The sequence below is a fragment of the Zea mays genome, chromosome 4 (assembly GCF_902167145.1).
Source record: "Zea mays cultivar B73 chromosome 4, Zm-B73-REFERENCE-NAM-5.0, whole genome shotgun sequence".
Classification (NCBI taxonomy): domain Eukaryota; kingdom Viridiplantae; phylum Streptophyta; class Magnoliopsida; order Poales; family Poaceae; genus Zea; species Zea mays.
Window position 1 is genome coordinate 185,646,453 of NC_050099.1, and position 11,506 is coordinate 185,657,958.

At 45.5% G+C, this 11,506-nt stretch overlaps 1 protein-coding gene across 2 annotated transcripts; it reads right to left on the reverse strand.

The window, feature by feature from the left end:
* Positions 1 to 3,950: 3,950 nt before the first annotated feature.
* On the reverse strand, positions 3,951 to 6,491 carry LOC111591320 (uncharacterized). Of its 2 annotated transcripts, XM_023302273.2 has the most exons (3): positions 5,948 to 6,491; positions 5,146 to 5,264; positions 3,951 to 4,120 (listed from the first exon to the last, which is right to left on the reverse strand). In XM_023302273.2, exons 1-3 carry the CDS (start codon positions 6,390 to 6,392, stop codon positions 4,061 to 4,063), a joined length of 624 nt encoding a protein of 207 aa, XP_023158041.1. In that variant the 5' UTR covers positions 6,393 to 6,491; the 3' UTR covers positions 3,951 to 4,060. The 2 variants fall into 2 exon arrangements, 1 of the variants encoding a protein (XP_023158041.1); XR_002750487.2 differs by lacking the exon at positions 3,951 to 4,120 and having other exon boundaries at positions 5,147 to 5,264; positions 5,781 to 6,491.
* Positions 6,492 to 11,506: the final 5,015 nt, after the last annotated feature.

An 11,506-nucleotide genomic window follows, 5' to 3' on the forward strand; every position in this document is an offset into this window, starting at 1 on the left:
ACTAGCCGTGGTACTCAAAGCTCGTTGCACAATCAAGGCCTTATAGGTCTCGGTCGCTATTGTACCAAGAACCTCTTCATCACCATCATAAGTCTCTGCAATGTTAGCTCCAACAGTATCTTCATCTTCAACATCAGAAGCACTAACATACCCACCATCACCAGTAGCAATGTATGCCCGTTTGCTGGGGCAATCTTGCTGAATATGACCAAGTCCCTGGCAGCGGTGGCACTTGATGTCGGAGGAGCGGCCTGTGGAAGAGGTGGTCGTAGCAGGTTTTGCTGCAACACCCGAAGGTACAGTGGAAGATGTGGACGTCCGTACGCCTGAAGATGATGACGCCTTGGCTGGCGCCGGTGGCTGGCGTGGAGCGAAAGTGCTGCTCCTCCGTTGTTGACGACCCTGCGATTCTTTTTCTGCCAACATAGAAAGATGGAACAAGCGTTGTATAGAATGATATTCTTTATAATCAACAATATCCTGAATCTCCCGCCTCAATCCCCCATAAAACCTAACCATTTGATCCTCCGGATCCTCAACTACCCCACATCGTAGCATACCTTTCTGAAGTTCTTGGTAGTATTCCTGTACCGACATGTCTCCCTGATCTAAGCGTTGCAATTTTTTTCGAAGATCACGTCTATAAGAAGGGGGAACAAAGAGAGCTCGCATCTCCTCTTTTAACGCATTCCATGTTTGTGGTGCAGCATGTGTGTTAACAAGTTCATTCCACCAAATGATAGCAAAATCTCTAAATTCACTAGTGGCTTGTCTAACCCTATGCTGCTCAGGAACAAGATGGGAATTAAATTTTTGTTCTACTGTCATCTCCCAGTCTAAGTAAGCTTCAGCATCATAAGAACCCATGAACGGTGGAATATAAGACTTAATCTTAGCAAATGGATCATGGTCTGGTTCAGGATTATGATGATGACGTCTACCATTACCTCCCATACCTTGTCGATTACGTGCGAGGCGTTGTCCCAGCGGTGCACAAACATCGTCGTCATCGTCGTCGTCGTCGTCCATAGGAGAGTGAGCTGGGGCTGGAGTTGGTGGTGGGGGACGAGCCTCCAGTACGTCCATGCGTGTAACAAGTTCAGCAACTCGTCGATCAAGCTGCTCATAGGATGTCGAGGCAGAGTCCTGGTATTTTTTAAAAGCTTCAGTCATCGCGCGCATCATCTCCTTCAATTCCATTTGAGAGACACACTCATCGTCGTTAAGTTTAGGCCCCTTGTCCTTGTCCATTTGATTCTTTGGTCCTGTCATTGTTAGCACAAAACAAAGACAAAAAGGCAACAAACAATGTGAACCCTACAACTATCTCTCAGGGTGGTGGTGGAGGTGGTGGAATACAAATTATGAAGCGTCTTACCCCGCTCTTACAACGTTCTTACCAGCACTGCAGGTGGCAAACGGTGACCGGTGTGACTGTCCAACGAGTGTGGGTGTGATGCAAAAGAGTACCTGTTCTGCTCGAGAGAAAATTGGAGCTATGGGAAGGCTGACTAAATATATATATGTGGCACACAAGTCAGTAACAGATAGCAATGCTGAATAAGTGTTCCAAGTACTCGTCCTAGTTGCTGGCCTAGAAAATGTAATAGAACAGTTGGACCAAAGCACAAGAAAGGAGGTACAATTATCTAGTGGGAATGACAGTTCTGTAAATAGAGCAGATTTTTCAGCACTAGTAGAAATCAAAGGCGCGTTTCAAAAGGAGTACCATCAAAAGAGCTCGAAATATTCTGAATTTTTTACCACTGATTCAAAAACACAAAGGATGGAAGCACACAAAATTTCACTTGAAATAGAGTTGTATTGTGGCCTAGAGAAATTCACAAAGGATCTCTGAAATTCCTGAAAACACTTAAACAATTTTTTTAATTATCTTCCCGATTTGTTTTGAATTTCACCCCAGAATGGAGTCAGGAATCTGCTGTAAAAATTTGAGCTCAAACGGAGCACCGGGCGAAAAGTTATGTCTGTTTTATGGAAGGTACCTCAAGTTATGGTTTTCAAAGGCACAAATCGGCAGGAACCGAAGCGAAGGCTATGGAGCACAGGGACAGTTTTAGAGATAGGATTTGTTTTCTGGATATGGTCGGTTTAGATATAGGATCTGTTTTGTGGATATTGTCGGTTGTAGAGATAGGATCTATTTTGTGAATAGGATCTATTTTGTGAATATGATCGGTTGTAGAGATAGGATCTGTTTTGTGGATAGGGTCGGTTGTAGAGATAGGATCTGTTTTGTAGATAGGGTCGGTTTTGTAGGATGGAAGCGGATGGATACAATCAAACTGAACCTAAACAAATCTAATCCAGCAACCAAACTCAACTAGAACACGAACTCAGAACTGCGGACTCTAAAACTAAATTGTGCAAAGGCTAAGGCGATGATTTTAGGTCGGAATAAACTGATCGTAATTTTTTTTGGCTTTTTGTGGACTATGGGACAAAACAAAACTAATCTAAAGGTAGAATTATACCTCACGGGCAACCTAGAAATCTGATACCAATTGATAGTAGATGCAGCCCGATCTTCCGTGAGATACGATAATTTGATTGAGTGGAGATCTCGACGTTGATGATCCAAGGCTCCGAGCGAGCGGTTCCTCGCAATCACTACACCACGGCTCCATTGGTTATCACCCGTGACACACGAATGACCTCGCCACGAAGGCTTATCCCTGCAAGCGCAATCAAGAACACAAGCAAGAACAGGAAAGAAACACAACCAAAATTGTATTGATTACGGGAGGGGGTCTCACAAGCCGATGACGGCGACACTGTTCGATGACAGAATTGATCTAAGCAAAATCCCAAACCTAAATGTGGCGGCAGCTGCTGAATAAATAGAGTATTAGGGCGTGCGTAGCTCTGGACTCGCCCCTAATGGGCTCCGACGCGATACACGGCCCAACGGCCCAACAAACGGTGTCGCAGCACCAAAACAGAATCTGAATGCTGACTTGTTTCGACGATTCCTGTTGACTCCGGATGAATTTTAGGGTGGAACCAGTTGGGTTGGTTAGACAATCTCGTTATCTTTCCAACCATATCCAGTCCGTCACAATCGGAGTCCGGATGCATCTTGGGCGTCCATTTTAGTGTATACTGGTCCTGGAACCCGAGATGGAATCGCAGCCGACTCGGACTTGATCTCCTTCCTGTTGTGGACGCCCTTGCTGCTCCTCCTCAACACCTTGGCCTTTCCCAAGTCCTTTCTGGTCCTCTCCAAGGTACCTAATCATCAAAACATCCATGGCCCCAAGCGTAAGCTCTGAAACACAATTGACTAGGGTAGAACGTACCTGGAGATTTAGCTGTCGTGCACGAGATCGTGTTATCGGTCCATTCATTGTATGTATAGAAGTGATGTCCTCATCATTCGCTCTAGCCTCAACATCAGTAGTGGCTAGTTGCGGCTGTGGGGGGATCCTATGGTGTGATGTACGGTGTGGTCTACGTCTTCCTTTGTCTTCCTGTTGAGTCCAGTCTGTGAACTCCGTTGCGACGGATGTTCAGACTGCGGGGGGTGTTAGAGTATATGCCATGTGGCCCATGTACATCACTATATAGCTACCCATTAGGGTTAGCCTTATGCATCAATCAATTACCTCAAACAATTTCTATAGCCACCACCAAGTATTATAAGTATTATAAAGTACACGCTGCCATACTAGTTACCAACTATACTGTGACAGCCCTCCCGAGTTATCAGGCTCAAATGCACCAATCCTTGCCTTACTGGCCTCAGATGGCTGTGCATGTATACCGGGTAACTTAACAAGGCTATCGAGTTCGCCAACTGGAACTCATCATCCCAAGGATCTCCCACATAACATGTATATTACAGTAATCACATTTGATACACAGACATTGGAGATAGAGCGGAAGACTTTTACAAAGTACACTTTACATTCCAGAACACAAGTTTTACATGGTAGAAAGAGATGTATTTATTACAAGTCCTGATAGTACTCGAAGGGCATAACTTAACTACAATAATTGGAAGGGTGAAGCCTTTCCATAAGAGAGATATAAAAACCTTCTAATCTTCAAGTCCTCCACATGAAGTAATTAACCCAAAGATAAGGGAATATAACTTCTCCTACAAAAACAACAAGGGATAAAACCCTGAGTACGCAATTACTCAGCAAGACTTACCCGACTAAAGAAAAGACTCTCAAGGGTATGTTGGCTTTTGGGAATCAAGGTAAAGCTCATCAAAGTTCAAGGACTCATTTTGCAGAAAAGCTTACTAGAAGTGGGTCCTTAAGCCAAGTTTTATTTCACAAGTTAGTTTATTACCTGAATCTTCTAGCCTGAATCTAGCATTTTCCTAATCTAGATCATTCACTTGACCTACACTAGGTTGCTTTTAAAATCCAAATTTTGTTTCGCTTGTTATCTACGATGAAGGGCAGCGATCCAGTCTTCATATCCGAGAAGTAATGGCGATCCGAATCGATTAATACCCAGTTGGGGATCTCCAACCACACGACATATGTAGCACTTAACCCTTCATATGTCAACCATTCCCACAGATCCTCCACTACATGAACTGGTCCGCGCTACCCGGGAGCACATTACCCTACCATTCAGCTTCTTGCCAGGAGGGTAACTACTACTCCCACCATCTCCCACGCCCAGTGCGCGATTGTCTTTTCACGTATGGAATAGTCGGGTTCAGGCTTACCCATGACGAGGTATGTGGCCAGTTAAAAGGTCCTAGATCATTAGGCCAACAATCAGTATGGTCCTTAATCGACACAGACGGGCGACCTTTCCTGCTCAACCTCTGGTCCCATTTTAAACTATTTCAAAACTTTGGCGCCTGACAGAGGGGCCATGCGTGGATAATGAATTTATCAACGTCTTGATGCCTTCTTTATCCCAAGCCCATTTTCTTTTTGTAAAAACATGAGTCACAGATCATAAAACATTTTTCTTAGTCTATCAGCATGACTAAGCATCTCTAGTTTTTATAAAACAGGTGACAAGGTGTGGTAATCAACCTTTCAAGGATGGTAATGCATCAATGGTTTAATCAATCAACTCCTATAACCTAATGCAACATATAAATGATAAAAATTTTGTAAACACAAGGAAGGTGGCAAATGCACCGGGGCTTGCCTTTGTTGCAAAGAAGATCCAAAATTCTTCTACCAGATCACCAGTTAGATGGAACCTCACCAATGGGTATTCAGGTAATGGAGCAAATTTCTCTTTGATGTCCACTTCTTCAGGGAGCTCTACATGAGATAACATACTTATGAATGCTTGTGCAATGCCATGAAAATGTAACTTGCCTAGAGGGTAATAAAGAATACATCTAGAATACACCTACAAGCTATCATCACAAGCTACAAGTCACTAGGGAGCCAATCCTTTTAAGACTTCACCCAAACACCTCAAACTTAATAAGCAACTTCATCCCATCACTAAGACACTAGATGCCCTAATTACCCAAGGATGAAATCCTCTCTTCTATTTTGAGCAACAATTAGTTTGCTATGCAAACATTGCCCAAACAGCTCAAACTTTACCCAAGAGCTAATATGCCCAAGATAAGCTTACATAAATTTTCCTACAATTTTTAGTGCTCTATTTTTAAACACTCCTAGCACACAATCTAAATCCTTTCTTCTCCAATCATCACGCATAAACACGGGATAAGGATGATGGCGCTAACCATAGCCGACCACAATCACACAAGAACCAATTCTTTTGGACTTTCTCTTAAATTTACACATATATCCGAACCATACCTGCTCTAACACGCGACAAGCCGATGAAGCGAGAGATCCTTTCTTCTCCAATCATCACGCATAAACATGGGATAAGGATGATGGCGCTAACCATAGCCGACCGCAATCACACAAGAACCAATTCTTTTGGACTTTCTCTTAAATTTACACATATATCTGAACCATACCTGCTCTAACACGCGACAAGCCAATGAAGCGAGAGGAACCCGTAAGGCCGCACAGAGAAAACACGCCGAGCACGACGGCTTGCCGGGTGTGAGGAGTGCGAAGTGCGACGAGATCGGAGCAGAGGCTGTGGGTTGTCGAAGACGACGACGCAAAGGAGCTGTGGGTCGAGCGCGGTCGGCGAGAAAGCGACGATGATGTCACGACACGCCAAGAGCTCAGCGACGACAAGAGCACCGGTGCTGCTGCGATGAGGTCGAGGGATACGACGCTGAAACAGCAGGACGACGACGAGGTGGAGCTTGGACGGCTGGAGAACGGTGCTGAAGTACGCAGGACCGGACAGGCTGAGAGCGAAGAACTACAGAGAAGCTCGCTGGAACACAGCTTGGAAACGAGCAAGTACAGGGTGGCTGCCGGGGCTAGAAAACATGGAATAGAGGGCATAAAACCTCACCCGATATGGTTGGCCACGGAAGGGGGAGCTCTGGCGTACGGCAACTGAGAGAAGAGCAGAGGAAAAGCAGGGTCCAGGTTCAGAAGAGTGAAAGAAACCTCGACCACCAGCACAACCTATTTGCACTGCTGAAGCAAACACGCAGGCAGCTGCGTGGCAAACTCACGCATGAGCACCGGCTACAGCTAAACGGTGGCAAGCAGCTACGTGGCCTGCACACACTGACGGTTGTTGTTCACTTTCTCAAAAAAAACAAGGGTCGAGAAGGTGCATGGGTGAAATCAAATATCTGCTACCGGTCCCACGCCCGCTGCTACAAGCCCACACAAACCTTGGCACAAGTTGAATAAGCACTGCGGTCAGGCACACAGGAACTAGTTTGATGTCCACATTCAGGTTGAGCACGGCTCCCATCAGTCCACTGATCCCAGTTCAGTGCCGAACATGTCGGACAGCTCGACTTCGAGCAAAGTTTTTCCTAGATCGAAATAAGAACATGGAAATCCTTCTTAACCGAAATTGTTTCTCAACAACAGATCTTCAGGTTTGATATAATGATTACCCACCAAAAGTTCGAAAATTTAGAAACTAAAGAGGTCCAAAATTGAGAAGAACCTGCTGCTTTCTAAACTCTTTAGTGAACTGAATCAAACTTCAGATTCTAAACTGAATTCGACACCAGACTGAACCCACATCTTCCCCTCCTCGCATCACAAGATTCCAAATGATAACATAGAAACGACTTGAATACAAATTTCTCTCCAATATACCCTTTAACTCTTTGCTATACAGATTGCAGCTCGAAACTCCATGGACTAGGTACAGGGGAGCTTCAAAACCCGAAGGAAAACACTAAATTTCAGATTCAGTTTACTGAACCAATTGCTGAAATCCCAGTCTGACAGAGCGACTTGGAGCAGCATTTTCTCCCTTTTCTAAGCAAGGTCAGGGAGATCCACCTTAACGGAAATTTCTCACCACACTACCCTCTAACATTTTACTATGGAGAGTGCAGGCCATAATATTAGGGGTTTATCACAATAGAAGTCTGAAGTTTGCTAAAAATGCTGAAACTGCATTTCAATTTCTGAATCAAGTTCAGAAAATCACAATTCTGACATCCCCTATTTTAAGCAACTATAACTCCACATTTTATGTAGTACCAATCCAACCTTCCCCAAATGAACTTGTTCACTGATATACACTCTTCAACTTTGACACAAGAAGTATGGTTCACAACTTTATGCATCAAAAGTTATAGTGCTTCAAAGTGGGATGAAAATACTAAAATTCAGATTCAGTTAACTGAACCAAAAACTGAACTCACACCTGAGAGAGTTTGAGCACAATTTACTCCAAATTTAGTGCAGCCCCAAATCAAACTTATTTAATAAATCTTGTTCTCTGTACTATGGGCTCCAACTCTTCTATGGAAACGTTAGTCCAAAACCACTTGGATTGATCACAAATGAGCTCCAAATTGGCCACCATTTACTGAATTTCAGTTTTAGTTAACTGAACCAATTTCAGTCACCAGTAACCTAACAGTCCATTTTCAGTTTCTCCACTTTTTGTGTAGGATCATATCCATCACCCTTAACGGCATTTGTACACCAACTTATGGTCTTCAATTTCTCTATAGAAACCATAGTTCAAAACCTTATGGATTATTTACCACGAAGCTCCAAAGTCAGTCACAATCACTGAAATTCAGACTTAGATAATAGTGCAAATCTGAAAATTCAGAATTCAGCCAACACCACTTTGAACCACCTTTACTCCTAGTAGCATATGGTTTTAGGGCATCCCACCGAATAAAGTTTGTTCTCCTATAGTCACTCTACAAGTTTGATATAACAATCTTTTACTACAAGTCCATAGTTTAAAAGTTACAGGGGTCCAAAAACGGCTAAACAAAACTATTCTATGCTGAATTCAAATTCCCCCAATTCTGAACTTTTGCAATTTACTCCAAACTTTTCCACATAGCTTGGAAATCTCCAAATAAGAAACTTGTTCACTTTTCTAAGCTCCACAACTTTGATATATGGACTTTTAGCAAAACATAGCTAGATCTTAAAATCCACTTTTGGGCAACTTTAGTGTTTCATTTGATATTGTTTTTCTCCAGTCAAGCCTCTCATCTTTTGTCCATCATTTAAAGGTAAAGTTGCCCTTTAACTCAAGGCCCAACTTTGATACATAGTTCCCATGGCCAAAGCATCTTTAGCTTAGGAGCGGTTTACTTGCACTTGATCTCTCATTAACTCTCAAACTTCTCTAGCTCTCAACAAGACAACACACTATCCTTGTTTCGAAATTTTTAGACCTAGTAGATGCATTCTAGGTGTATCAAGCAAGATTATGATGATGCATATGATGTCATGTCAACATTTTAGTTCTAGTAACACCAGGAGTGTTACATATACCACACTCAACAATATAGGCTCTGATGTGATATCTGCCAATATAACATGACATATCTACCGCTGTAGCAAAACATGTTCAACACTGTAGCATGAAGGGGTGGATCCACAACAAAATGAGAGTGAGGGCACACTTGTAGGAACAAGCACCAAAATGACAGAGCGAGAGCATCGAAGTTAGGATGAGAGGGGACCTCATGATGAAAATTTGTACTCTACTACTTACAACCGAGAAATGAGTAGGGCCTAGACCTTCACTCAGCACTATATAGGTCCGCCCCTGGTAGCATGTACTCGTGGTGTTAAGAATGCATTAGAGGGTCTTTGGGAATGCCTTTCGAGTGCTAGTAGCATCTAACTTTATTAGTAGTTTAGAATTGGGTGAGTTGAAGTCTTAGAGATGGCATGGGGTGTATAGATATCCAATTGGCACTAACACGATAGGCCGGCTCAAACACGGCACGAAAAAAGCACGGCTGAGGTACGGTCCGATTCGGATACCATAGTGTCAGTGCCTGGCACGATATGACTATAGTGTCGTGCCTGGGCCGCCATCTCGACTCGTAATGCCGCCACAGACATGACATAGTTACATTTTAAAAAATAATAGTATACATATATTTAGTATATGAATTCATCATATATATACAACCAAACTTCAGCCGCACTAGCTAGGTGGACGTGTTTAAGTCTTCTATACATGAGTGGTCGTAGGTTCAAGACCCCTTGTTGACGCGTTTTTTTGTTGAATTATGCAATATACTTAAATGGTCCATCGTGCTACCGGGCCAGCCCAGCGAGTCGTGCCTGGGCCGCTGCCGCAGCATGTGGGCCCGCCTGGCACAACCCGATTCGTTAGTCGAGCATGAGAGGTTGTGTCGGGTCGGGCTAGACCAGCCCGTTTGGCCATCTATACTAGGGTGCCTCTTTTATCTTTGTTGGTGCACACTGGGAGGTCTTTCCTTTATTCAAATGTTTTGGAGTAACAACTTATTTCCTCTTATCAAGACATATGAATGGCCTGTATATGCTCCGCAAGATTGTTTGACTTGCATGTGTAGCATACAATTCCTTGATACCACGTTTGGATTTAGATATTGGAGCATATAATTGGGAATTGAAATCAATTTTCCTAAATTATGTTGTTTGGTTGCACATGGAATTGAGACTTGGAACGGTATTACGTGGAATTACACTACACAATTCCAAACTATAATTCAATGACATCTAAACAATAGAATTGGAATTACATCTAATTTCAATATCATGTCTGATTTAGAATTTGTCGGCGTTTCGACCCCGGGGGGTCCCTGGACCGACGAGTAAAAATTGTCGCTGCGTGTCCCAGCCCAGATGGGTTGGCGCGAGATAGAACACAAGGGGGGAAAACGTGGCTCGTGTTATCCTGCGCCAGGGGGATGTGCTCGTAGTAGGGGTTACAAGCGTTCGCGAGGGAGAGAGAGTGAGCCTGCTCGTCAGCCCGTCCTCCCGCGCGACGACCCTCCCGCATGAGGGCCCTGGACCTTCCTTTTATAGATGCAAGGAGATGGTCCAGGTGTACAATGGGGGTGTAGCTATGCGCTAACGTGTCCAGCAGAGAGGTGCCTGAGCCCTGTGTACATGCCAACATGGTTGTCGGAGAGGTGCTAGAGCCCTGTGTACGCGGTATCGTGGTCGTCGGAGGAGCGCTTGAGCCCTGTAGAAGCATAGCTGTCGGGGCTACTGGGATCTTGCTGACGTCTCCTTGCTTCCGTAGGGGGCTGAGAACCACCGTCGTCATGGACGCACGTGGGGAGCCATCATTACTTGTTACCGGGGCGAGCCTGGATGGGACGCTGGTCTTGTTCCCCCGTAGCCTGAGCTAGCTAGGGGTAGGATAATGATGTATCCCCCGTGGCGTGGTCGGTCTGAGCCCAAGGTCGGGCGAGGCGGAGACTCCTCCCGAGGCCGAGGCCGGGGTCGAGCGAGGATGCGATTCCTCCCGAGGTCGAGGTTGAGGCCGAGCCCTGGGGTCGGGCGAGGCGAAGACCACCCTCCGAGGCCGAGGCTGAGGGCGAGCCTTGGGGTCGGGCGAGGCGGAGTCCTCCTTCCGAGGCCGAGGTTGAGGCCGAGCCCTAGGGTCAGGCGAGGCGGAGCTTCCTGTTGCGCCTGAGGCTGAACTTGGCTGTTGCCAGCCTCACTCTGGCGGGTGGCACAACAGTCGGAGCGGGGCGAGCGGCGCTGTTTTCCTGTCAGGTCGGTCAGGGTGAAGTGACTGCGGTCACTTCGACCTTGCCGACTGAGGCACATGTGTCAGGATAAGGCGTCAGGCGATCCTCGCATTGAATGCGCCTGCGATACGGTCGATTGGTGAGGAAATTTGGCCAAGGTTGCTTCACAACGAAGCCTGCCCGAGCTGGGCTTCGGGCGAGTCGAGGGTGCGCCCGTTGCTTGAGGAGGCCCTCGGGTGAGGCGTGAATTCATCTGGGACTACTATTCCCGCCCAAGGCTGGGCTCGGGCGAGGCAAGATCGCGTCCCTTGAGTAGACGAAGCCTTGACCTGAATTGCGCCCATCAGTCTCTGCAACTTGTGCTGATGGTGGTTACCAGCCGTGTTTAGGAGTGTTGGGGGTACCCCTAATTACGGTACCCGACAGTAGCCCCCGAGCCTCAAAGGGAGTGTTGGTACTCGCTTGGAG

What these genes read in the sequence shown, in the direction of transcription:
- LOC111591320 (XM_023302273.2), bottom strand. Translation starts at nt 6,392, where the DNA reads ATGCCCTCTATTCCATGTTTTCTAGCCCCGGCAGCCACCCTGTACTTG. An exon ending in CTTGTCGCGTGTTAGAGCAG is followed by an intron (nt 5,265 to 5,947) that starts GTATGGTTCAGA and finishes TATCTCATGTAG; the next exon opens with AGCTCCCTGAAGAAGTGGAC. An exon ending in GGATCTTCTTTGCAACAAAG is followed by an intron (nt 4,121 to 5,145) that starts GCAAGCCCCGGT and finishes TTGTTTTTGTAG; the next exon opens with GAGAAGTTATATTCCCTTAT.